At 46.4% G+C, this 24,139-nt stretch overlaps 1 protein-coding gene and 1 long non-coding RNA gene across 2 annotated transcripts in view; both read left to right on the top strand.

Annotated features, from left to right (window-relative positions):
* The first annotated feature begins 6,859 nt into the window (after positions 1-6,859).
* LOC135983890 (uncharacterized) lies at positions 6,860-19,021 on the top strand. The gene is made up of 3 exons (XR_010601712.1): positions 6,860-7,153; positions 14,899-15,158; positions 17,379-19,021. It is a non-coding gene; the product is annotated as an uncharacterized LOC135983890 (long non-coding RNA).
* Positions 19,022-22,858: 3,837 nt separating this feature from the next.
* The window catches only part of METAP1 (methionyl aminopeptidase 1), a 37,589-nt gene continuing 36,308 nt past the window's right edge, over positions 22,859-24,139 (top strand). The window contains exon 1 of the mRNA XM_005278483.5: positions 22,859-23,212. Within this exon, the coding sequence (XP_005278540.1) occupies positions 23,099-23,212 (114 nt within the window). The 5' untranslated portion in view covers positions 22,859-23,098. The remainder of the gene's footprint in view (positions 23,213-24,139) is intronic.

The raw sequence follows: 24,139 nt of genomic DNA on the forward strand, positions 1-24,139 counted from the left end.
TGAGTTCAAAGGAGCCAGAATTTTTCACCCCGTGACTTCTAGGGCATATTAATAAAATAATCATGATCTTTCTCACCCAGGCCACCACACCCAGGCAGAGACTAATCCATTAATTCTTACAAATGCATCGTCCTGTGCAGGGAAGTTTGTATCTTTTAATGTGTCAGTTAAATATTCATAAATAGTTTAAAATACTTTTATTATAAAATGGGGTCTTGCACATTGTTTCTGTTAGGAGAGAACTGATGATGGAATCATGTATTTCTTAGATGCAATCCTGGATATTTAGAAAGAATGTTTCCCTGAACACAACAGGAGACAGTTTCTGTGCTCACAGTTCCAAGTCTCTTTCCAGCCAGTGCTCTACCCAAAAGCCCTCTTTCTTAGCTCTTTCTCAGGGTCACCCTACAAGTGTCTGGCTGTCTCCGGGGCTTCCTTGCTCCCTTCTGTCACCGTGTGCTTCTGTGGTATTTCGGCTGCTTCTTTGTCTCACACACAGAGCTCCAATCAGATCAATCCCCCACCCCTGCATTTGTTATTGATCGCTTGGAAAAGCCCTTGGACTGCATAGTCTACCCACTACCCAGACTTGCTTGCAGTCTAGATCTTAGGCAGAGGTTTTCCATTGTTTCATCTATCACTAAACAAAGGGCATTTAATTGTTCCTTCAGTTAACCTGAAATGAAGGCAGCTGTCATACCCAACAATTTCAACAAGGTGGCACGATTGCTGAGCTTCCAAGCATAACAATATATAGCTGCATAGGACATGAACGTTTAAGGAGCTCTCTTGAAAAAGTACCATCGTGTTTATAGAAGCCTTTTTCATTGTATCCAGAAGCTGTCTTGGCTGCCAGCTGCACTAGTCTTTCCCACAGCAGTTTACTGACCCTTGATACACAGCTGACCCCTCCTTCAGGCCTTTTTTGCTAATCTCATTCCCACCTCCTGCATTGCTTTAGAGAAACAAGGAGCAGAGCAGGAATGGAGCATTGACATAAATCAGGGACCATGAATGAACTATAAAGTTTCTGATTAATATCTGCCTCTGTGAGTGTTTGTCTATGTGACAGGAGGCCAGCCAGCTAGAGAGTGACAAGAAAAGCATGATAGAGAACAAGAGCTCCGCTCAGGGAAGGTCACAGCAAAGGTCAACGAACTTCCCCTGTGAGAATGAGTGTGCCACCAGATAATGGGCAACCGCAGTAGATGGACATTCAAGAGATTTGATTCATTACACTTATTAAATAAGAACACAAGAAAACAAAACCTTTTTAAGCTCACACAATCCTAATTTTTACTGAGAGCATGTTGTAGGACTAAAAAGCCCTCTGTCAAGTCTTACATAATTTATGGTAATATGTTGTACTGCACACATAAAACTTCTCTAATTGTTACTAAATATGACTCAGAAGTATAGATGGCTATGCTTAATTTGGGAGCTTTTATTGATTAGTTAATTATTATACCCCTTGGCTTCTTCATGTATAATAGTGAAATAGCACGTTATGTTTTGCACTTCAGAATGTAGCAACCAACAAATAAAATTGAGTAACATAGAAAGGGGGATCATAGTTTAATAGTTAGAACAGGGGTCTAGGAGTCCTCAATTTCTTCAATCATGCCTCCTTTTCATCCTGTAAAATGGGCATAATAATGCTCAGTGTTACTGCGCTTCACTGGGATGTTGCAATATTTAATTCATTCCTGTCAAGGAAGCTGGAAGACATTAAAGAACTGCAGGATATTGTTTTATTGAAAGTTCTGCAAAAAACAGCAGACAGCATTCAAATCCAAGAACTTTGGACTAGATTAACCAGTGCATTTAGTCCTTTTCCACCATTCCAGCAATACAAAGTAGTTGTAAACATAATTTAAACAGATGGGTACATTAGATTTACTGCTCCTTAGTGTTCCTGAAGAGGCACAAAGCAGCCAGAAAGTACTGGTGAATCTGACCCACAGTATAATAATTTGATTTGTTGGCTGTGTAGTAAGGAGCACTGTACTTGTACATGGCACAGTCATGGTACCTGCAAGCAACATGGATCCGTTGAAAATGATTCTGTCCATTCAATAGCAGCTTGTTTTAGAAACACAAAAAATGAATGAAGTAATAGGTTAGACTTTTGAGAGGGCAGAATCTCATTCTGAGATTGTGTCCCTTAAACTACTTTATGATGTGAATTGGTAGCCTTTTGAAAGTCAAAGGAATTTTTGGATTTCAATGCTATGAAAATACCAACTGACTAAATCAGTAAACATATATTTATTTGAAGATTAAAAAGAAAAAAGATAAGGCTCTTTACATTTTAAAAGCATTGCAGTAGCATTGACTAATGAATTCTCACAACACTCCAGTGAGGTAGGTGGATAAGTACTATTATCCCTAGGTGATAGATGAGGAACCTAGCATACAGAAGCTGGGATTTTCAAAGGAGACTATGGGGGTCAGGTGCCCACCTCCAATTGAATTTCAATGAGATTTGGGTACCTAATTCCTGTAGGTTCCTTTGAAAATCCCGGTCAGCGTTTAAGTGACTTGCTCAAGAACACAAAGCAGTAGCGTCAAAGCCATCATTAGAATTATTATCAATCACGTTTGTTACAATAGTGCCTAAGGGCCAACCAAGAATAATGATCCATTGTACTGGACAAACTTTATAGCAGTCTGTCTCTATCCCAAAGAGCTTATAATCTAAATTGACAAGACAGATACAGAGTAGGGGAAGAGGTATAACATACAAGGGGCAGGGATCGCTAGCTGGAGGATTCTCTGCTAATTGAAGTCTCTAAACCACAGGATTTGGGGACTTCAACAGCAGAGTTAAGGGAAAGGGTAGGGACGGCTTTGTGGCCTGCATCATGCGGGAGGTCAGACTAGATGATCATAATAGTCCCTTCTGACCTTAAAGTCTATGAGTCTATGGCTAGGTCTACACTACCCGCCTGAATTGGCGGGTAGAAATCGACCTCTTGGGGATCGATTTATCGCATCCCGTCGGGACGCGACAATCGATCCCCGAATCGACGCTCTTACTCCACCAGCGGAGGTGGGACTAAGCGCCGTCGACAGGAAGCTGCAGAAGTCAATTTTGCCGCCGTCCTCACAGCGGGGTAAGTCGGCTGCGATACGTCGAATTCAGCTACGCTATTCACGTAGCTGAATTTGCGTATCTTAAATTGACTCCCCCCTGTAGTGTAGATGTACCCTATGAGTCTAAGCAGGGTGAACAATGTGATAAGAGCAAATGTCATGTTGGTTTCACTTTACATGTAAACAGATACATGGCTAAACAGCTCTTGTCTGACAGAAACCTAATTTTTCACTTTTGCTGGTGACCAATCCCCATACCCAGAGTTTAAGAAGACAGTATTTCTCATAGTCTCTGCACTCCCTTGCCAGTTGGCATTAAGAGATTCTTGGGTCCCAGAGTTCTAATATTGCAGCCCCATATTCAGTCCTCTAGAGGATGTTCAGGACCTTTCTAATCTACTAGTTTAGCATGCATCATCTTAGTATATAACCTGAGGATTCAGGTTGTTTTCTTATATAGGGTTGAGTTAAAATTCTAGGCTGAGTAGATGCTCATATGTAGTTGCAGGGAGCACAGAAGTGGCATGTTACATTTTGATTTAGGGAGCCATTTGGATGTCAAAGGCTAAGGACAACACAGGTACTGAGATCAGCAGTTGGTGTAAATTGGAATACCTCCACTGAAGTCAATAGAGCTGCATTGATTTACACTAACTGAGAATCTGACACTGGAAAAGTATACTGTGACTGCCAGCTGGTGGCAATGCAGTAGAGCAATGGTTCTCAAACTTTTTATATTGGTGACTCCTTTCACATGGTAAGTCTCTGAATATAAATTAAAAATGGGGGTTTTAATTTAATTTAACAGGGGCTGGGGCTGTCAGCCCCTCACATAGCTGACAGAGAGAGCTCATGACCCCCATGTAATAACCCCCAGTTTAAGAACCTCTGTGCAAGGTCATGTTGATTTTTATATGATGGGTACAGATTAAGCCCATTACTACTTGTCTTACCTTGAGGTGACATGGTGAACAATTGATCACTGTCCTTTCTATAACAGCCCTTAATATATCTGAAGACTGTTATCAGGTCCCCCTCAGTCTTCTTTTCTCAAGACTAAACACCCCAGTTTTTTAACACTTCCTCATAGGTCAATTTTCTAAACTGTTTATTCTTTTCGTTGCTTTACTTGGACTTTCTCCAGTTGATCCACATCTTTCCTAAAGTGTGGTGTCCAGAACTGGACACAGTACTTCAGTGGAGGCCTCACCAGTACCAGCTAGAGCAGAACAGTTACCACCTGTGTCTTATGTACAACACGCCTGTTAACACACCCTAGAATATTAGCCTTTTTTGCAACCGAATCACATTGTTGACTCGTATTCAGTTTGTTTGTAATCCACTATAACTCCTAGATCCCAGCGGTACTACTAGCCAGTTATTCTCCATTTTTATTTTTGCATTTGATGTTTCCTTCCAAAGTGTAGTATTTTTCACTTGTCTTTATTGAATTTCATCTTGTTGATTTCAGACCAACTCTCCAATTTGTCCAGATTGTTTTGAATTCTACTCCTGTCCTCCACAGTGCTTGCCACATCTCCTGGCTTGGTGCCATCCACAAATTTCAGAATCATTGTCTCTGCTCCCTTAGCCAAGGCATTAATGGAAACATTGAATAGTATCAGACCCAGGACATATCCCTGTGGGACCCCAGTACATATGTCCTTCCAGTTTGACAGTGAACCATTGATAACTACTCTTTGAGTACAGTCTTTCACCCAGTTGTGCATCCACTTCATAGTAACTTCATCTACACCACATTTCTCTAGTTTGTTTATGCGACTGTCGTGTCGGACTGTGCCAAAAGCCTTACTAAAATCAAATCTACAGTTTCTTTACTATCCACTAGGCCACTAACTCTGTCAAAGAAGGAAATTAGGTTGGTTTGGCATGATTTGTTCTTGACAAATCCTTGCTGACTATTCCTTATAACCCTATTGTTCTCTAAGTGCTTACAAATTGACTGTTTAATAATTTGTTCCAGTATCTGGTGCTGGGGGGGAGGAGGATTGGCTGGGCTGGCAGGCTCCCTACCCGGCTCTGACCGGTATGTCCCGGCAGCTCCTAGGGGGAGGGGCGGCCAGGGGGGCTCCGTGCACTGCTCCTGCCACAAGCGCTGGCTCCGCAGCTCCCACTGGCTGGGGACTGCAGCCAATGGGAGCGGCAGGGGTGGAGTCTGTGGGTGTGGGCAGCGTGCGGAGTCCCCTGGTCCCTCCACCTAGGAGCTGGAGGGACATATCGGGGGTGGGGGGCTCCCCGGCTCCCACCAGCAAGAGACACCCAACCTCAGCCCTGAGCTCCAGCCCTGAGCCTCCTCCCACACACCCAAGCTGCTGCTGTTGGCCCAGGGGCTGCTGAGCTCGGGCAGCCCTTGAGCCAGCACCGGTCACTGCAGAGGTCACAGGAAGTCACGGAATTCATGACTTCCGTGACAGACAGGCAGCCTTACCTTTTATGTCTCTTGCTAGGTGTAACTGATTTTGTATCTTGCCTTTCTGAGATTGTCCCTACGTGCTTGTGCTATTCTTTTGTACTCATCCTTAACAATTTGTCTATATTTCCACTTTTGTAGGATTCCTTTTTGATTTTAAGATAATTAAAGAGCTCTTGATTGAGCCATATTGGCCTCTTACTTTTCTTCCTATCTTTCTTTAGCATGAAATAGTGTGTTGTGCCTTTAATATTGTCTCTTCGAGAAACTCAGCTGTCCTGAACTACTTTTTCCCTTAAACTTTCTTCACATGGGACCTTATCTACCTGTTCTCTGAGTTTGTTAAAGTTTGCTTCTTTGAAGTCCATTATCCTTATTCTATTGCTCTCACTCCTAGCTTTCTTTAGAATCATTAAATCTATCATTTCATGTTCACTTTCATCCAAATTGCCCTCAGCCTTCAGATTCAGAACCAATTCCTCCCTGTTAGTCAGAATCAAGTCTAAAATGACTGCCCCATTTTATTTCCACCTCCACCTTCTGAAACAAAAATTGGTCTCCAATATATTCCAAGAACTTATTGGAAATTTTGTCTTTTGCCATGTTACTTTTCCAACAGATGCCTCAGTAGCTAAAGTTATCCAGTGCCACAGTGTCTTGTGTTTGGATATTTGTGTTATTTGTCCTAGAAATGCCTCGTTTACCTCATCCTCTTGATTTGGTGATCCATGACGTTCCCCCTGTTTTTTCCCCTTTTACCTTTACTCAGACTTTCAAGTGGTCTGCCTCTCATCTCCTTCTGGATCTCAGAACAAATATATATATATTCTTAGTGTATATTAAGAACATAATGTTCATATTGGGTCAAACCAATAGTCCATTTAGTCCAGTACCCTGTCTTACAACAGTGGCCAGTACCAGATGCTTCAGGGGGAATGAACAGAACAGAGCAATTGTCGAGTGATCCATCCCCCATCATGCAGTCTCAGCTTCTGGCAGGTAGAGGTTTAGGGATACCCAGGTGTAACAAAGCAGCCTTTGGTGGGACATAACTGAGAGTATCAATTCAGGACAAATTGCTTAGAGCAGGGCAGTCACAGCCTAAGACTGGGGTCCTTCACTACTAAGGCACACCAAACCAGCCAAACAGAGAGGACCTCAGTTTTACCCCATTGGCTAACCAGAAGTCATACAAGCAATTCCCTCAGACACTCCAGTTTTCCAATCACCACCAGCACCACTTATTATGGGGATGAATGATTATGAAAACCACTACCCCAGAAAAAGAAAAAAGATTCTCCCGATCCCTGTAATGGGGCAGAGCATCCCCGCACTGGTATAGCAGGGGTTAACCCTTCCTTCCTGGCAGAGGAAGGCCTGCCCCGGAAGTTCTGCTGGGCATGCTCCAACTGGAGCTCAGATATAAAAGCTCGCAGATCAGCTCAGTCTGGGCTGACTGCTGGAGGGGAAGGATGCATGCTGCTGCTAGCTCCTGCAGAGAGAGGGCTTGTGAGCCAGGATCTGGGAGTTGGCCCTGCCGAGGCACCACCGGAGACCCTGATGGAGGATGACCCAGGGGAGGAACAGACCGGAGGACCCTTTGCCGCAGAAGCACTGCCATTCCCGGTAGGAAGTGACCCAGGGGAAAAGTAGAGATAAATGGTGTTAAAGCTGTATTACTGCTTGGTGTGTTGCGGGTGGATCCCTGCTGAGTGATTGGCAAGTAGAGCTTGCTGCTACCAGGGCCCTGGGTTGGGGCTCGGTGGAGAGGGTGGGCCTGAGTTCCCCTACCCCCTCACCCTGAACCGTGAGGGATTATATAGACTCTGGCTGCTAGGCTGTGCTACCCTGCCTGCAAAGGGGGATTATATGGACCCTGGCCACCAGGCCACACTACCCTGCCTGCAAAGGGGATTATATGGACTTTGGCTGCTAGGTTGTGCCACCCCACCCATAAGAGGGGTTATATAGACTCCGCCTGCCAGGTTGCGCTACCTGGAAATATAAATGTGAGTTAAAATTGGTTAAATGGAATTAAATACATACAACAATTGCAAAGTTCTTAGTTCATGCTTGATGGGATTACTGCTGATTTAAACCAATCAAGTCTCTGGACTTCAAACATCCCAGCTTGGATGGGTTATTCAGTCCTTTGTTCAGAGCTTCAGTTTCAAGCAAGCTTCCTCCAAAGGTCAGAAGCAGGACTGAAGACAAAATGGAGGGTTTTCCAGGGCCTTTTGTATCCTCTGCCATGTGGAAGGACCCCTTTGTTCTTACTGTGAAAAATCACAGCAACAAGATGGAGTTTGGAGTCACATGGGCAAGTCACATGTCCATGCATTACTCAGTTTGCAGGCGGCAGCCATTGCTCACGTGCTACCTTAAATGTTCCCAGGAAGGTTCTGCAGATGTGGATTGGAGTCTCCCAAGATCCATTGTCACTTAAGTGTTTCTAGATTGGGCACTTCCTCAGAATAGTCATTACTCAAGAAGCTGACTAAATGCTTTACTGATGCTACTTAAAAACACCTTGAGATACAAGTATGTAGCCAATATTCATAACTTCAAATACAAAAATGATACACACATACAGATAGCATAATCATAACCAGCAAATTACAACCTTTCCATAGATATCTTACTTGATCTCCTTTGTATACAATTTGGTGCCACTATAGGACCTTGTTATTGACATGAACTGTGACCGTGTAGATCATTGTTGCAACCGTCACACCAGGGCATGATGTTGTGCCCCATCTGCCTTGGCTGATGGCCATTTATGGACCCATCCTGCATGAACTTATCTAATTGTTTTTTTTAATGCAGTTATACTTTTGGCCTTCACAATACCCCCTGGCAATGAGTTCCACAGGCTGACACTGTGTTTTGTGAAGAGGCACTTCCTTATGTTTGCTTTTTAAACCTGTTGCCTATTAATTTCATTGAGTGACCCTGGTTCTTGTGTTATGTGAAGGAGTAAATCACACCACATCCTGAGCATCTGTGTATAGCTGCAGCCTGCCAGCCACACTCCAGTCACATTCTGGATTCCACCAGCCTCGGTTACCACTTGTAGTGTAACACTCCCATTCTCTAATTTCCCACAAATGTGTTCTGCACTGTCCAGTCCTCTTTTGGACAGTTCAGATATTACAGGTCTGTTGGGGTCAACGTATGACCGCTTGCTACTTTAATTGACATTACCAAACTATTCAGTTTAAACACAATACTGGATTAGTTTTGAGTAAAGAATAAAACAAGTTTATTTAACTACAGAGAGGTTTTAAGTAAGTACAATGTATTTAAGCCAAAATGGTTTCAAGAGAAATAAAGATGAAAATGCTTCCTAGTAGTTAAGACTTACCAAACTAGACTTGGTTCAAGGTAAAAATCCCTTATCACAGATTTCCAGCTGTATTGCTGACCAAATTTCAGGTCAGGATCTCTCCCAAAGTCCAAGAGCTGGTTTCTTTGCCTTCTTAGGTGAAAGAGGGAGAGAGAGAGATGGGCAAAAACACTCCAGGCTCTCTCCCTCACTTTTATAGTTCAGTCACCCTTTGAAAGGCATTTTCCTAACGTTACCCCTAGATAAAGTTCCTTCCAGTTGTGAGAATGGAGACAAGGAGTCTCCTGGTGAAAGAGGTTCCATGTTGTTTGTTAAAATGCAGATCAATCTGTTCCTGCCCCCCTTCTCTGGCAAAGAATAGCCACTTGCTATGTGATTGTCAATCAACTTTGACACCTGGCTAGAGGCATCAGTGTGTCCTTGGGGAACAGGTTGACCCCATCCAAAGACTTGTCTGGTAAACCCATTCAAGTCATTATTTCAGCTTATGTTCATAACTGTACATATAGTGGTGTTACATACATTTCACGATATTATTGACCAGGAAGTTATTAATTTTCAAGTGATACTTTTCAAGGAATATTTTGTACAAAGATTATTACAGTAGAGTGTAGGGTGTGAATACAGGGGTGCAGTCGGTCAGAGTGTCTTCCATTTACAAGCAAGCAGCTTGATCACACTCCCCACAGCTGCCAGAACTGCCAATCAGTTCACCCACAGCTGCAACCAACAGAGAAAACAAGACCTGCTATAAAGATGAGTACAAAGATGGAGAGGGAGGCAAAAAGGCCGGAGATATCAAAGGAGTAACAGCTCTGCAACAGGCTGCCTCCAAGAAAACAGCCAGGAGACTGCAAGCCCAAAAATGTACCAGCTGATAGACTTAATTGGCGTTGAGTGTCCAGGAACTGAGACCAAACTAAGAATGGTCAGTCAAGAGAAACCTGAGACCCCTCAAAAGACCACACCAAGAGATGTTGAAAGCTCCCTTAGTCATCTCTTTTCTAAGCTGAACAGTTCCATTCTTTTTAATCTCTCCTCATATGGCAGTTGTTCCATAATGCAATCCTCTTTGTTGCCCTTCTCTCTATCTCTTCTAATTCTAATACCGTTTTTGAGATGGGGTGACCAGAACTGCACATGGTATTCCAGGTGTGGGAGTCCCATGGGTTTACAGTGACATGATATTTTCTGCCTTATTCTGTATCCCAGGGGTTCTCAAACTTCATTGCACTGCAATCCCCTTCTGACAACAAAGTTACTACGTGACCCTGAGAGAAGGGTGGAGACCGAGCTTCAGGTGGAGGGGGCTGCAGGAGGAGTTTGGGCGTCAACTTCAGCCCTGTGTACCAGCAAGTCTAATGCTGGCCCTGGTGACCCCATTAAAATGGGTTTGCGACCCTCTTTGGGGTCCCAACCCTCAGTTTGAGAATCACTGATACATCCCTTTCTTAATGGTTCCTAACATTGTTAGCTTTTTTGACTGCCAGTGCGCATTGAGCATATGTTTTCGGAGAACCATGCACAATGACTCCAAGATCATTCTTGAGTGGTAGCGGCTAATTTAGAACCAATCTTTTTGTATGGATAGCTGCGGATTATCTTTTCCAATGTGCATTATTTTGCACCTATCAATATTGAATTTCATCTGCCGTTGTGTTGCCCAGTCAGTTTTGTCAGATCCCTTTGTAACTCTTTGCAGTTTGCTATCTTGAGTAATTTAGTATCTGCAAACTTTGCAACCTCACTCTTTACCTCCTTTTCCTGATCACTTACTAATATGTTAAACAGCACAAGCCCCAGTACAGATCCTTGGGGGACTCTGCTACTTACCGCTCTAGTGTGAAAAATGACCATTTTATATTTATCCTTTTTGTTTTCTATTTTTTACCAGTTACTGATCCATAAAAGGACCTTCCCTCTTATCCTATGATTGGCTACTTTGCTTAAGAGCCTTTGGTGAGGGACCTTGTCAAAGGCTTTCTGAAAGTTCCAGTACACTGTATCCACTGGATCAACCTTGTCCACGTTTGTCAACACCCTCAAAGAATTCTAATAGACTGGTGAAGCATGATTTCCCTTTACAAAAGCCATGTTGGCTTTTACCTAACATATCATATTCATCTGTTTCTGATAATTCTATTCCTTACTATAGTTTCAGACAATTTGCCTAGTATTGACTTCAGGCTTACCAGATTTTAATTGCCAGGATTGCCTCTGGAGCCTTTACTAAAAATCAGTGTCATGTTAGCTATCCGCCAGTCATCTGGTACAGAGGCTGATTTAAGCAATAGGTTACATACTGGAGTTAGTGATTCTGCAATTTCGTATTTGAGTTTCTTCAGAACTCTTGGGTATACTATTTAATATCAATTTGTTCCCAAACCTCCTTCATTAAAACCTCCATCTGGGACAGTTTCTCAGATTTGTCACCTAAAAAGAATGGCTCAGGTGTAAGAATCTCTCACATCCTCTGCAGTAAAGATAGATGCAAAAAATTAATTTAGCTTCTCTGCAATGGCCTTGTCTTCCTTGAGTGCTCCTTTAGCATCCTGATCGTTCAGTGGCCCTACTGATTGTTTGGAAGGATTCCCGCTTCTGAGGTACTTAATTTTATTTTATTCCATTTTTTCTTTTGCTTGCTGCTCTTCAAATATAATTTGGCAGGCTAAAAAAGTACTTGACTTGTCAGTTTATGTTCCTTTCTATTTTCCTCAGTAGGATTTGACTTTCTATTATTAAAGGCATTTTTGCCATTTACTGTCTTTTACTCTGCTCTTTAGCCATGCAACACCTCCTTTTTCCCCCCACCTGTCCTTCCTGAACAAGCTATGGTCCATAGGTGGTATGATTCTTGCGTCTGGGGAGGCTGGGTGTGAGTGCCAGAAGCTCCCTAGAAGTGGGGGGGGCCCAGACTGTGGCCCTGTACCGCGCCCCTCCCCAACTGTGCCTCTTTCCCAGAGGCCCTCACCCACCCGCTGCTCATTCCTGTCTCCCCTCCCCTGAGGCCCCTCTGCCCGCTCCTCTCCATAAGGTGACCAGATGCCCTGGTTTTCGACCAGAACACCCAGTCGAAAAGGGACCCTGGCGGTTCCGGTCAACACCACTGACCGTGCCGTTAAAAGTCTGGTTGGCAGTGGTGCCGGGCTAAGGCAGGCTAGTTCCTACATGTTCTGGCATCGCGCTGTGCCCCATAAGTGACCAGCAGGTCCGGGTCCTAGGCGGGGGGGCCACAGGGTGTTCAGTTTTGTGCAGTTAAAAAGTTGGCAACCCTACCTCTCTGCCCCCTCCCCTCCTCTCTGAGGATCAGGTGAAGGATGGCTTTGGGGGAAAGAGGTGGCGGAGGGGCATGAAGAGGTGGAGCAAGGGCAGGGCCTCGGGGGGGGGAAGGAGCGGGGAAGAGGCCTAGTGTGAGTGGGGCCTCAGAACGGAGTGCAAATGGGGCACTGGTGCAGGCTTCCGGCGACGGTGCTCCAAAAGTGGTGGGGCTTTGGAGTAGGGTGACCAGATGTCCCGATAAAATTGGGACTGTCCCGATTTTGAGGAGTTTGTCCTGCATCCCAACTGAAGTACGGTCGGGACACCATTTGTGTGTGTGTGGGGTTTGTTTTTCCTTTTTTTAATTCACCTGTCTGGGACTTTGGCGGCAATTCAGCGGAGGACCTTCAGTCACTGACAGTCTTCGGTGGCATTTCGGCGGTGGATGATTCTGCCTTTGGCGCAAGGTTTATTACCCAGCGCCAAAATGCCACCAAAGACTGTCAGTGATTGAAGGACCCCCTGCCGAATTGCCACTGAAGACCCGGATGGGTGAGTGTAACAATTAAAAGGGTGCCCCCCCTGTGGCGGTCCTGATATTTTCCACATAACATCTGGTCACCATACTTTGGAGGTACGCTGCATCCAGCATTTCTTGCCCTGTTTGGGGAGGCCTAGCCTCCTCAAGTCTCTTCTACCCACCGCCCATGTTATGGTCCCCTATACCAATATTACAGTAATAAGATTTATCCCACCAAGTCTCTGATGCCAATTAAATAACTTAACTTATGTGCTAATACTTCTTGCATTTGTTTATAGACCTCAGATGTTGAGCAGATTCTCCCACTGCTTTTCCTCTTGTTCCTGTGAGCTTATTGTAATTTTCCATTTTCCCCTAATAGTTAATCCTACGCATAGGCTTTTGTTGCCTGCCCTCTTTGAGCCTAGTTTAAAGCTCTTTCCTAGGTTGGCGAGTCACTGTGAAGATGCTCTTCCCCTCCTTGGTCAGGTGGACCCCATCGCTTCCCAGCAGTCGTCCTTCCCAGAACAGAATCCCATGGTCAAGGAAGCCAAAGGCCTCCCACTGACACAATCTGCACAGGCATACATTCTCCAGGATGTGCATGTCGCTGCCTGGGCCCTTACCCTCAACTGACAGGATGGACAAGAACACCACTTGTGTCCCTGACTCCTTCACCCTCACTCCCAGGACCATGTAATCACTGCTGATCTGCTCAGGATTATCCCTGGCAATATCACTGGTGCCCACATGGATGAGCAGCATGAGGTAGCGGTCAGAGGAATGGATGAGTCTTGACGACCTTTCTGTGACATCTCGGATGTGGGTTCCAGGCAGGCAGCACTTCTCCTGGGACATGTCAGGTTAACAGATGGATGCCTCTGCCCCCCTCAGATGGGAGTCCCTGACCACCTACCTTTCCTCCTCTTGGATGTGGTGGCTGTGAGCCTCCCAGCCTTGGGGGCAAGTGACTCCTCTTCCTCAGCCATTGGGGTCTGCTCCTGTCCTTCTGTTGTCAGTACAGTGTACCAGTTCTTGACCTGGGTGTGGGGTCAAGCACTGTCTACTACCCAAGGTGACCAGCAGTCAGTCTTCTCCCTGCAGAGCAGCTGGTTCTCATGCCTCCTTTGGTTCTGCTGTAGTTTTTTCCAGCTAGCTAGCATTCATTCTGGACATCTCTATGTGCAGCCCATCAAAGTTCATGGCTTCCAGAAACTATTCAGACAAGCAACCTCCTCCTAAAGCCCTTACCTGCTTCCTGGGGGACTCCCACAACAGACACCTCTTACACCAGATGGTTTCCCCTACCTGTCTTTCTTCAGCAGGGACACACAGGCTGCATTCCTACCAAGTCAAGTCCAGGACCTGGGTAGAAGCCTCCAGGGTCAAGATGCCTGTTTGGCCAGAGGCCCCACACAAGGAGGCAGAGGAAGAGTTTGTGAAGGTGTTGGTAATGTGCCACTTTCCTCCCATTGAGGGTTCCTCCATGTAGAGTATCTGCAAGTTATGAGCCAAAAAACAACCCCTATGTCCCTGCCTTCCTCCGCTGGCAAGTCACCTGGCTAATTCCCTGTGGGCCTGGATACCTGGGGAGTTTAGTTCAGTGTGAAACTGCCTGCATGCACCTAACACAGTTCATTACAGTGCACTAATTTTGCATCTGTTGTGAACTTGGGAATCCTCTTTCCAAGTGTACTAAGTTTGATGCAAATGGAGTTCATTTAGTCTATTGTTGGTGTGCATTCAATGCTGCTGCACACTACTTTAGCAGTCCTCCATCTGCTATCCCACACCGCTTGGTAGGTGTCCATTACTGACCTATCTGTTTATCTCTGCTCTCAACTGCACTGGGGTCAAGCTGACCAGATATCCCCTTCCTGTTTAAAAAATGGCATGAGGCTAAAATTTGCCCATTTGTTCCTGGCTTGGAATATATCAGCATTGCTATATTACTCCAGCAGCCTTACAACATATATCTAGCAGCTGCTTGGAGCCATGTTGAGACCCTAGGCCTCCTCACCATCTGGGAAGATGTGCAGGTGCAGCAAACTGTTGGGGTCAGCCACTGGACTAAAGATCTTTTTGTGGGCATTGCTAATCAGATGTCTGCGAGGGGCCTCAATCAGGACTCTGACCAGTGTCAGATAAAGAGCAAACAGTTCTGGAGGACTTACTTTTAAACCAAGGATTACAAGCAAAAAAAGTTTTGGCAGTGGACTGTAACCTGTCCATTTTCCTTTTTTTGAGGACCTGGACAGGATTTTGAGCAATTGTACTACTAGTGAACTCAAGGAGGCTGACCCTGCTCCCCATCCCCATCCCAAAAAACAATCAGCAAGAGTCATCAGAGGAGGAACACAAGGAGGTCAGCAAACAAACTGTCTTGAGAAAGCCAGGATCACTTTGAGACTCAGGACCCTGACGGTGCCTGTGTAGAAGAGTCCAATTCCTAGCCAGAAACCAGGTCCGGACTGAGGAGGCAGATCCTATTGAAAGAACCTCAACATGTAAGTATCTATCTTTACTGCCATGCTAGGTTCTGTTCTGGGTATCCTATGGCCTCTACCATTTTTGGCAGATGCGAGCTGGGAGCCTTTTGGAATCTCCATCTCCCTACCTTGACCTACATTGTCTATTTGCCCCCTCCTCTATATAGGTTTTCAAATGGCAGCTATGGCTGGGCAAACTGCTTCTGTGTCATGCTAAAGGCCCAGCCAGTGGCTGTTTAAGCCCACACCACTATACATATGACCACACCCATCTATCTATTTTCTTTTCCCCTCCCCACATCTGTCCTGCCTGATGAAACCCCAATTTCATTTGTCAGCTAAAAATGGTGTCTGGCAGTATGGTGCAGTTACGTCTACCCCACCTCCCCTCCCACAGCAGATCTGAATAATGAAAACATTCAATTGTGCAAAATTCAACTGTGTATTGAGACAGCGTTTACAGGAAAAGAAGTGTAGTAAGTATTTTCAATTTACACGAGGTAGGCATGAGCATTACATGCCCATACAGGTACTAATACTACAGCTTTTTGCTGAGGTATAAATGACCTGTAACAGGTATTTCTACAAGACAGGAAATTTACTTTAAGTATAGCAAAGCTCGTAATGGCTTTACACAGACTTGCATAGAGAAACTGTGAACCATAAATGCTTCAAACAATCTGTGCAGAACCCTATGTTTTCTCTGCTTTTTCACCATGTCGGCAGGGGAGATAAAGCAGAATTGAAGGCATGGACTACATCTAAAACTTAGGTTGACCCAGCTACAATGCTCAAGGCTGTGAGAAATTTTATGCCCTGTGTGATGTAGTTAGACTGACCTAACCCACATTGCAGATGTAGCTAGGTTAACAGAAAAAGTCTTCGATCAACCTAGCTACCACCCCTCAAGAGGGTGGGTATACTAGTGACAGAAAAACTCTTCTATAGCTGTAGTAAGCATCTACACCAGGGTTCTCAAACTTTCTCTTTCTAAGGCCCCTGCAACATGTTATAAAAATGTTATGGTCCATCTGTGCTACAACAACTATTTTTTGCATATAAAAACTAGGGCTAGCATTAGGGAGTAGCAAGCAGGGCAATTGCCTGGGCTCATCCCACAAAGCTAAGTTGCTCAGGCTTCAGCTTCAGCACCGTGTGGCCAGGGCCGGCTCTGGCTTTTTTGCGGCCCCAGGCAAAAAAGCCTCCCGCGGGGCGGCGGGGAGCGCAGAGCCCGGCCGCGGCTCCGCTCTCGCTGGCTGGAGCGCCGGGGGGAGGGTGGCGAGCCCGGCCGCGGCCCCACTCTCCCCAAGTGAGCGCCGCCCCCCCCTCCAGGTGCTGCCCCAAGCACATGCTTGTGCCTGTGTGTGGCAGGGCATCGGGCCCTGCGCTTCAACCCCATGCAGTGGGGCTCTGGCTTTCTACCCTGGGCCCCAGCAAATCTAATGCCAGCCCTGCTTGGCAGCCCCCCTGAAACTTGCTTTCGGCCCCCTGGAGGGCCCCAAATCCCTGGTTGAGAACCACTGGTCTACACTACAGCGCTGAACTTGTGCCACTGTAGTGCTTGTAGTGTAGACATACTTGAGGCTGAGAAATTGCTAGGGTTTTGTTTTGTTCCAGCCATTCTGTGGGATAACTGCATAGTCATTCCCCCTACACCCAATATAGCTCACAATTCCCTTCCACTCCTACAGCACTTCTAGGGGACTGTCTTGGTGAATAACTTCAGTGTATCTCACTACCCTTTGCCTCTTTGAATAAGGACATTCTATGCCTCCTAGTCACCTGCCTCAGTGTAATGTCACTGAGGACAGCCTAAAGGGGAGGTAGAAGGGATTACTATTCAGCTTGCCCCCAGCTGTCCCCTGCAACTCCTTCAACACTCTCTATAAGCACCTCCAAGCAAAACTGTAAAGCCAAACTGGGAATAATTCCCAGCCTCCAAAGCACAATGGCAACCCTAAACAGCATGAACTGCACAGACAAAATTCCCAATCTAGCCCTCCTCATGCACAGACCATCTGTGATGTTCCCCCAAGACTGGGATGAATCTCATGGAGGAGAAATCAGAAATACATGTAAGTGCTATCATAACCTCTCTGGAATATGAACAGTAACTTTTTTCTTTTTTCTCCCAGTCCCCCAGCCATGGTACCTGCAGCAGCCAGACCCTCAAGGAGAGGGCCTCTATCAAAGGCTAAGCAGTTGGTTATCCTGAGTTTTCGGTTTCTTTCCCCTCAGGTTAACATGTTTGCAGACCTCACTGTAGCCTCCCCATACAACTCCAATGCCAATGGAGAGGTGGAGGTTGTATCTGAGGTTGGAGAGGGGAAAAGAAATGGAGCTTTCCAGAGGCAGCACTACAATTGCAAAAGACATTGTGGAGAAAGACCGGGATATGCAGAGGCAACTCCTGGAGGCAATATAGAAGCAGAATGTTCTGCTGCCGAGCATGCTGCTACTGGGCCTACAGATAATCCTGTGCCCTAAACCAAGACCGAGCCATGTTCTGCAGCCCCTGACAGTACAGGGTACTGGGAACACCAGCATCTGCTCCCTGCTGTACCCCTGCAGCTGTGCTCCCAGAGGCCATTCTCTTCCCAGGCAGAAGCTGAGGGTAGCGAGAACACTTGCACCTGGAAGCCCAGTTCTTTTTGAGCTATCCAATGCCCCTGATAAGTTTGAGTCCCACCACTCAACACCAGAAGGCCCAAATCAAGAAGAGGTAGAGGCAAGGCATATGCTGGTCTGTGACTTAGAGTCCCCACATTCTTGTGCTGTCATCCATTGCACTGTTGCTTTAAAGCTGTTTTGTTATCGACTTCATCAAATGTTTATTTCTGGTAGTTACATTGTTTAGTAATACAACCACTTAAAAATGAATTTATAAAAAGCTGTCAATGCATTCTGCACAGAATATCCATACATTTTGTATAGGTCACAGGCTTTTACAAAGTTATCAAGACACTCACAGAAGCTAAAATAAGGAGAGCCATGACATGCCACTTCTACCGTCCATCACAGACCACACTACTCACAATCCATCCCCTCCCTGGGAGAACAGCTGGATGTATAGGAGCACTAAGTCAGAGCCAGAGCAGCCCTGACAGTATTGCTGTGGCTGTTTGCATTTTCTAGTAGACACCTGCTGGTTCCTCAAACTACTGAACAAGTCTCCGCACCTCAGCTTCCCACCCATGTCCATCTCCCCTCCTCTCATAAATATTGTGCAAAATACACGGAGATAGCTGCATGTGACGGAATATATTCCTATGTTCACACCCTACCTACTACTGTAATTTTGTTCCAGGCATGTCTTGCGAGGTATCATTTAAAAACTCATAATTTGCTGACCTATAATATGGCAAAATGCAAGTAGCGGTGTTATATGTGAAGTTATAAACATAAGCTGAAATCATGACTAAAAGGATGGTTTCTAGAGAAGGCCGGGAAGTGGCCAAACCAGTTCCACAGAGACAACGGTAATCTGACACCTCAACCAAGTGTAAACAAGAGGGATGGACCATTATCTGCTAAGTGATCATTCTTTGGCAGATAAGGGGACAGGGGCAAAAAAACCTACATCTTAGCAAAGAAACAGCATGGAGTGCCCTTCCACCCAGCCTGCCTGTCACTTTTCTCCCAGGTGGAAATGCTTGTCAAAGGGGGGGACAGGACTATAAAAAGGGGAAGACACTCTTTCTTCTCTTCTACCCCCCCCCCCCCCAACCTTCAATTCACTATACCTGAAGGGACAAAGGAAGCAGCCAAGGGAGTGGGGGAGAGGCCCTGACCTAAGAAGTTTGGTCAGTAAGACTGCTGAAAGCATGGGGTAAAAATGTTGCTTTGAATTTAACATAGTTTATTAAAAGCAACACAGCGTCCTGTGGCACCTTTAAGACTAACAGATGTATTGGAGCCTAAGCTTTCGTGGGTGAATGCCCACTTGGTCGGATGCATCCGACGAAGTGGGCATTCACCCACGAAAGCTTAGGCTCCAATACATCTGTTAGTCTTAAAGGTGCCACAGGACGCTGTTGCTTTTTACAGAGCCCGACTAACACGGCTACCCTTCTGATAGTTTAAGTAAGGCACCAGAAGTGTTTTATCTTTTATTTTTCTGACCATTTCTGACTTTTATGCCACATTGCTTGTACTCACTTAAAACAGTAAACAAGTTTATTAACTACAAAGATTTAATCCAGTGTGTTTAGTATCTGAGTAACTCTTTTTGAAATAATCAGATGTCATATTATTCTTTTAAAGAAATAATAGACTTAATATAACTTGTATTGTCCAGGAGAGGACTGGGTAGTACAGGACATATATTACTGGGGCGGGAAATCTAAGACTGGGAGTGTGTTGGGGTCACCCAGCAGTATAACCAAGGCTGATGAGACCCAGAGTGTAATCCAAGTGAGGCTACCAGGCTGCAGTTGCACACAGACTCATGGCTAGCAGCTGGAAGGCTGTTTGTGAGCAGCTCAGGTGGAAGCCGCTTCAGCAAGGCATTGTAAGGCACCCAAGGCTGCAGGGCAGGGATGACACAGCTGCTCTTTAGTCTGGATTGTTCCCTAGTATGCAGGAGTGACAGAAGGTCCCTAAAAGTGTGGGTGTGTGGGGGGGTCAGAGGTACCCTCATACTACCCCTTCTCCCTAAGACCCTGCCCCTGCTCACTTCTCTCTACCCCCCCCCCTCTGTCGCTCAACCTTATGGTTGGTAAAAAAGGGGGGGGACATAGCCCCTGGGTCCCCGTTCCAATGCCTCTGCTAATATGTCACATTCAGGCAAGATTTTTTTCCCCCAACAGCTTCCAACCTATTTTACAAGCAGTGTCACCTTCCTTTCACATGGCCAAATACACACTCCACTACCATTCTGAGGCAATAGTTAAACTGTCCAAGTAGCCTTTGGATGGCTTCATTAAACAGTGAAGCAGAGGATAAGCCAGTTCTCCCAGGATAACCAGAGTAATCTCCACACCATTAATGTTCAAAGTGATCCTGGGGGCAAACTGTCCTTTATTCATTATGGTAAACAGAGCTGAGTTCCAAAAGATTCTCTCACAGCATTGCTCTTTCCAGTCCACTCTGCATTTATGTTTGTAAACGTGTTATGGTGATCAGTCAGCCCTAGGAGCACAGGGGAGAAATACTCTTTTCTGTGTATAAATTCAGTTTGGGAACGCCCTGCATGGAAAGCTGTCAGTCTCCTGAACATTACCCTGCTTTATAACCCAGTGCAACAGTGTCTTATGAATGGCATCACATACCTGCAAGACAATAGCCCTAAAAGTCTATGCCAAACTGGGTGGCTACAAACTGGTGGCCTGTAGGGGTGGTCAGCATCTAGATGGCAATGTTGACACACTTTTCAGGGGGTTTGGAGCACCCAGGCCAGCTATGGATGTTTAATTATCGTGTAAATGCCTTTGTTCCCACCAGCCATGTGTCATGTCTTACTGTCTGAGTAGTCATATTAAATAGCATGCAGTTTACAAAAAGTGGATCTTTCAAATGAAACCTTATAAAAGTATAGTCTCTCTGCTGCACATGGACATTAAGATCACATGGCAAATAATACTTTCTTCATGGTGAAGACAAGGCCCCCATGTCTTAGTTTCTCTCTCATGTAAAATTAAATAATTACACTTTGTACAACTTATGGAAAGGGCTTTGGGATCTGTGGATGCAAAAGTCTGTATAAAGTGCCAACTATGATTATTTAACTTTTCACAAGAGTTTCCTCCAGTGTCCTAGCTGCACTTTTGCCTCCCTGTACTATGCTGTGTGCAAGCTAGCTGATGCCCATTGGCCATGTTTCAACGAGGCCAATTCCAACAAGGCTAGGGAACCCTGGAACATCTTTTCATAGAGCCCACACTGCATGGCCCAAGATAAGATGATATGAACATATTTCCCATCTGCCCTTTATAGGAGTGCCAGGCCAGTGGGAGGCCATGGGGATGCACCCAGACCTAGGGTGAGTCAGAGAACAGGGGATCATAGAATCATAGAATATCACGGTTGGAAGGGTCCTCATTTAGTCCAACCCCCTGCTCAAAGCAGGACCAATTCCCAACTAAATCATCCCAGCCAGGGCTTTGTCAAGCCGGGCCTTAAAAACCTCCAATGAAGGAGATTCCACCCCTTCCCTAGGTAACGCATTCCAGTGCTTCACTACCCTCCTAGTGAAATAGTGTTTCCTAATATCCAACCTAGACCTCCCCCACTGCAACTTGAGACCATTGCTCCTTGTTCTGTCATCTGCCAGCACTGAGAATAACCGAGCTCCAACCTCTTTGGAACCCCGCTTCAGGTAGTTGAAAGCAGCTATCAAATCTCCCCTCATTCTTCTCTTCTGGAGACTAAATAATCCCAGTTCCTTCAGCCTCTTCTCATAAGTCATGTGCTCCAGACCCCTAATCATTTTTGTTGCCCTCCGCTGGACTCTTTCCAATTTTTCCACATCCTTCTTGTAGTGTGGGGCCCAAAACTGGACACAGTACTCCAGATGAGGCCTCACCAATGTCGAATAAAGGGGAACGATCACGTTCCCCAATCTGCTGGCAATGCCCCTACTTATACAGCCCAAAATGCCTTTACCCTTCTTGGCAACAAGAGCACACTGACAGGTTTCAGAGTAGCAGCCGTGTTAGTCTGTATCCTCAAAAAGAACAGGAGTACTTGTGGCACCTTAGAGACTAACAAATTTATTAGAGCATAAGCTTTCGTGGGCTACTGCCCACTATGCATCCGAAGAAGTGGGTTGTAGCCCACGAAAGCTATGTTCTAATAAATTTGTTAGTTTCTAAGGTGCCACAAGTACTCCTGTTCTTTTTGCAGATACAGACTAACATGGCTGCTACTCTGAAACATGCCCTTTATGCTGTTGACTCATATCCAGCTTCTTGTCCACTGTGACCCCTAGGTCCTTATCTGCAGAACTGCTACCTAGCCATTTGTTCCCTAGTCTGTAGCAGTGCATAGGATTCTTCCATCCTAAGTGCAGGACTCTGCACTTGTCCTTGTTGAACCTCATCAGGTTTTTTTTGGCCCAATCCTCTAATTTGTCTAGGTCCCTCTGTATCCGATCCCTACCCTCTAGTGTATCTACCACACCTCCCAGTTTAGTGTCATCTGCAAACTTGCTGAGAGTGCAGTCCACACCATCCTCCAGATCATTAATAAAGCTATTAAACAAAACTGGCCCCACGGATGGAGGTGCTGGAACTAGCTTGAAACCGTTTCCATGATATGCAGGGTTTACAGTTTGGGTCAATGGCTCTCAGCACCCCCACTTAGGCTGACCAGATAGCAACTGTGAAAAAACGGGACAGGGGGTGGGGGGTAATAGGCGCCTATATAAGAAAAAGTCCCCAAAAACGGGACTGTCCCTTTAAAAACGGGACATCTGGTCACCCTACCCCCGCTACACAAATGGTTCCAGCGCCCCTGGTTCCCTGTTAGGCAGGAGGAAGAACAGGACCCAGAAGCAGCCCGACACCAAGAGACCTGACTGTCAGTCGGGGCTCAAAGTTATTGTCACCGCCCGCGCGGCACCCAGCACCCCCTGGCGAGGCGAGCCCTGCGGATTGGTTTGCCGGTCTGACCCAGCCTGGCCGCTCGGAGGCGCAGCGGGCGGTGTGCACAGGCAGGGCTGAGGGCCCTTGGGGCGAGCGGGAGGCGCTGCGCAGGCCCCCGAGCGCCGCCGGCCCGACGAGCTGAGCACGCTGCGCTGCGCCGCTCTGACAGGGCGAGGCAGGGCGCCAGACACGCCCTTGAGCCGGAGCCGTCTGCCCGCGCGCGCGACACGGGCCCGTCGCTGCAGCCCGGCCCTACGTGAGAGGCGAGGGGAGGTGCCGGCTCTTGCGCGGCTGGGGCTCCGCCCCCGTTTCAGTCCGAGGGCCCCGTCGGCTCCTCCCTCCCGGTGGCTGAGTCGCTTCTGTGGCAGCAGCAGCATGGCGGCCGTGGAGACCCGGGTGTGTGAAACGGCTGGGTGCAGCCACGAGGCCAAGCTGCAGTGCCCAACCTGCATCAAGCTGGGCATCCAGGGCTCCTACTTCTGCTCCCAGGTAAGCCCCTGCCGCGGCCCTCTGCCCCGGGGTGCTCCCTGCCTAGGCTCACGCGGCTGCAGTCAGGGCTCTGCTTCCTGTCCGGACACCCCCGCCAGGCTCCCATTGCTGCTGCTCTCCCAATTGGGGTGCGGGGAGCCTGCTCCGGGCGGGAACCCCGGCATCTCCCTGCATTGCTCTGGCGCTTGCCGTAGTTTTGGTTTGTCTGCGAAGTCCTGTGATTTTTGGTTGCAGTGAGCAGGCGCTTTCAGGTGGGGAGCGGGGGCAGGTGTGTGACTCGGAGAGAGTGAGGGCAGATGGGCCTGTGATCCTTGCAGCGAGGCTTCCAACTTTGCCCCCTTTCACTCTTTCCCCCGAGATCCGCGTTTACAATGGACAGGCAGAAACACACACTTGGTTTTTATAGGCTTAGGCTGGATGGTGTGTCCCTTTTGCAAAGGCGAAGTGGGGGGAAGATTGTACTTGGACCCTAGAGGAAAGTTCACACCAGAAAATTAGACCCTGTAGGAAGGTACTTGACTGGGGACCATGTTTCTGGGCTGGATGCAAGCATGTGGAAATACAAAAGGAGAATTGTTTCAGCATCTTTCGCTACTACAGTTTAGCACCCTACATCTCTTTTCAGCTCTGTCATTTATTTCCTTCTCCCCCAACCTTCTTTTGCTGGACTGAATTAACTGCAAGTTAATTTCCAGTTCAGCTTGCTCTGTCAGATTCACAGTGCATTTCAGAATGAATGGGGGGGGGGGGGAGTCAGTGTTCGCTTTTATTTTCACAGAAATCACATTGTTATTGTGTAGGAAGTTAGATGCTATGGTCTAGATTTTGTGTGTGTAAATCACTGCCTCTGTTATCACATATATGTTTGTAATATTCCAATCTTGTGTAGACAGAGTATTGCAGCATGAAAGAGTTTTTCTCAATGTC

Source organism: Chrysemys picta, chromosome 5, assembly GCF_011386835.1.
Source record: "Chrysemys picta bellii isolate R12L10 chromosome 5, ASM1138683v2, whole genome shotgun sequence".
Classification (NCBI taxonomy): Eukaryota; Metazoa; Chordata; order Testudines; family Emydidae; genus Chrysemys; species Chrysemys picta.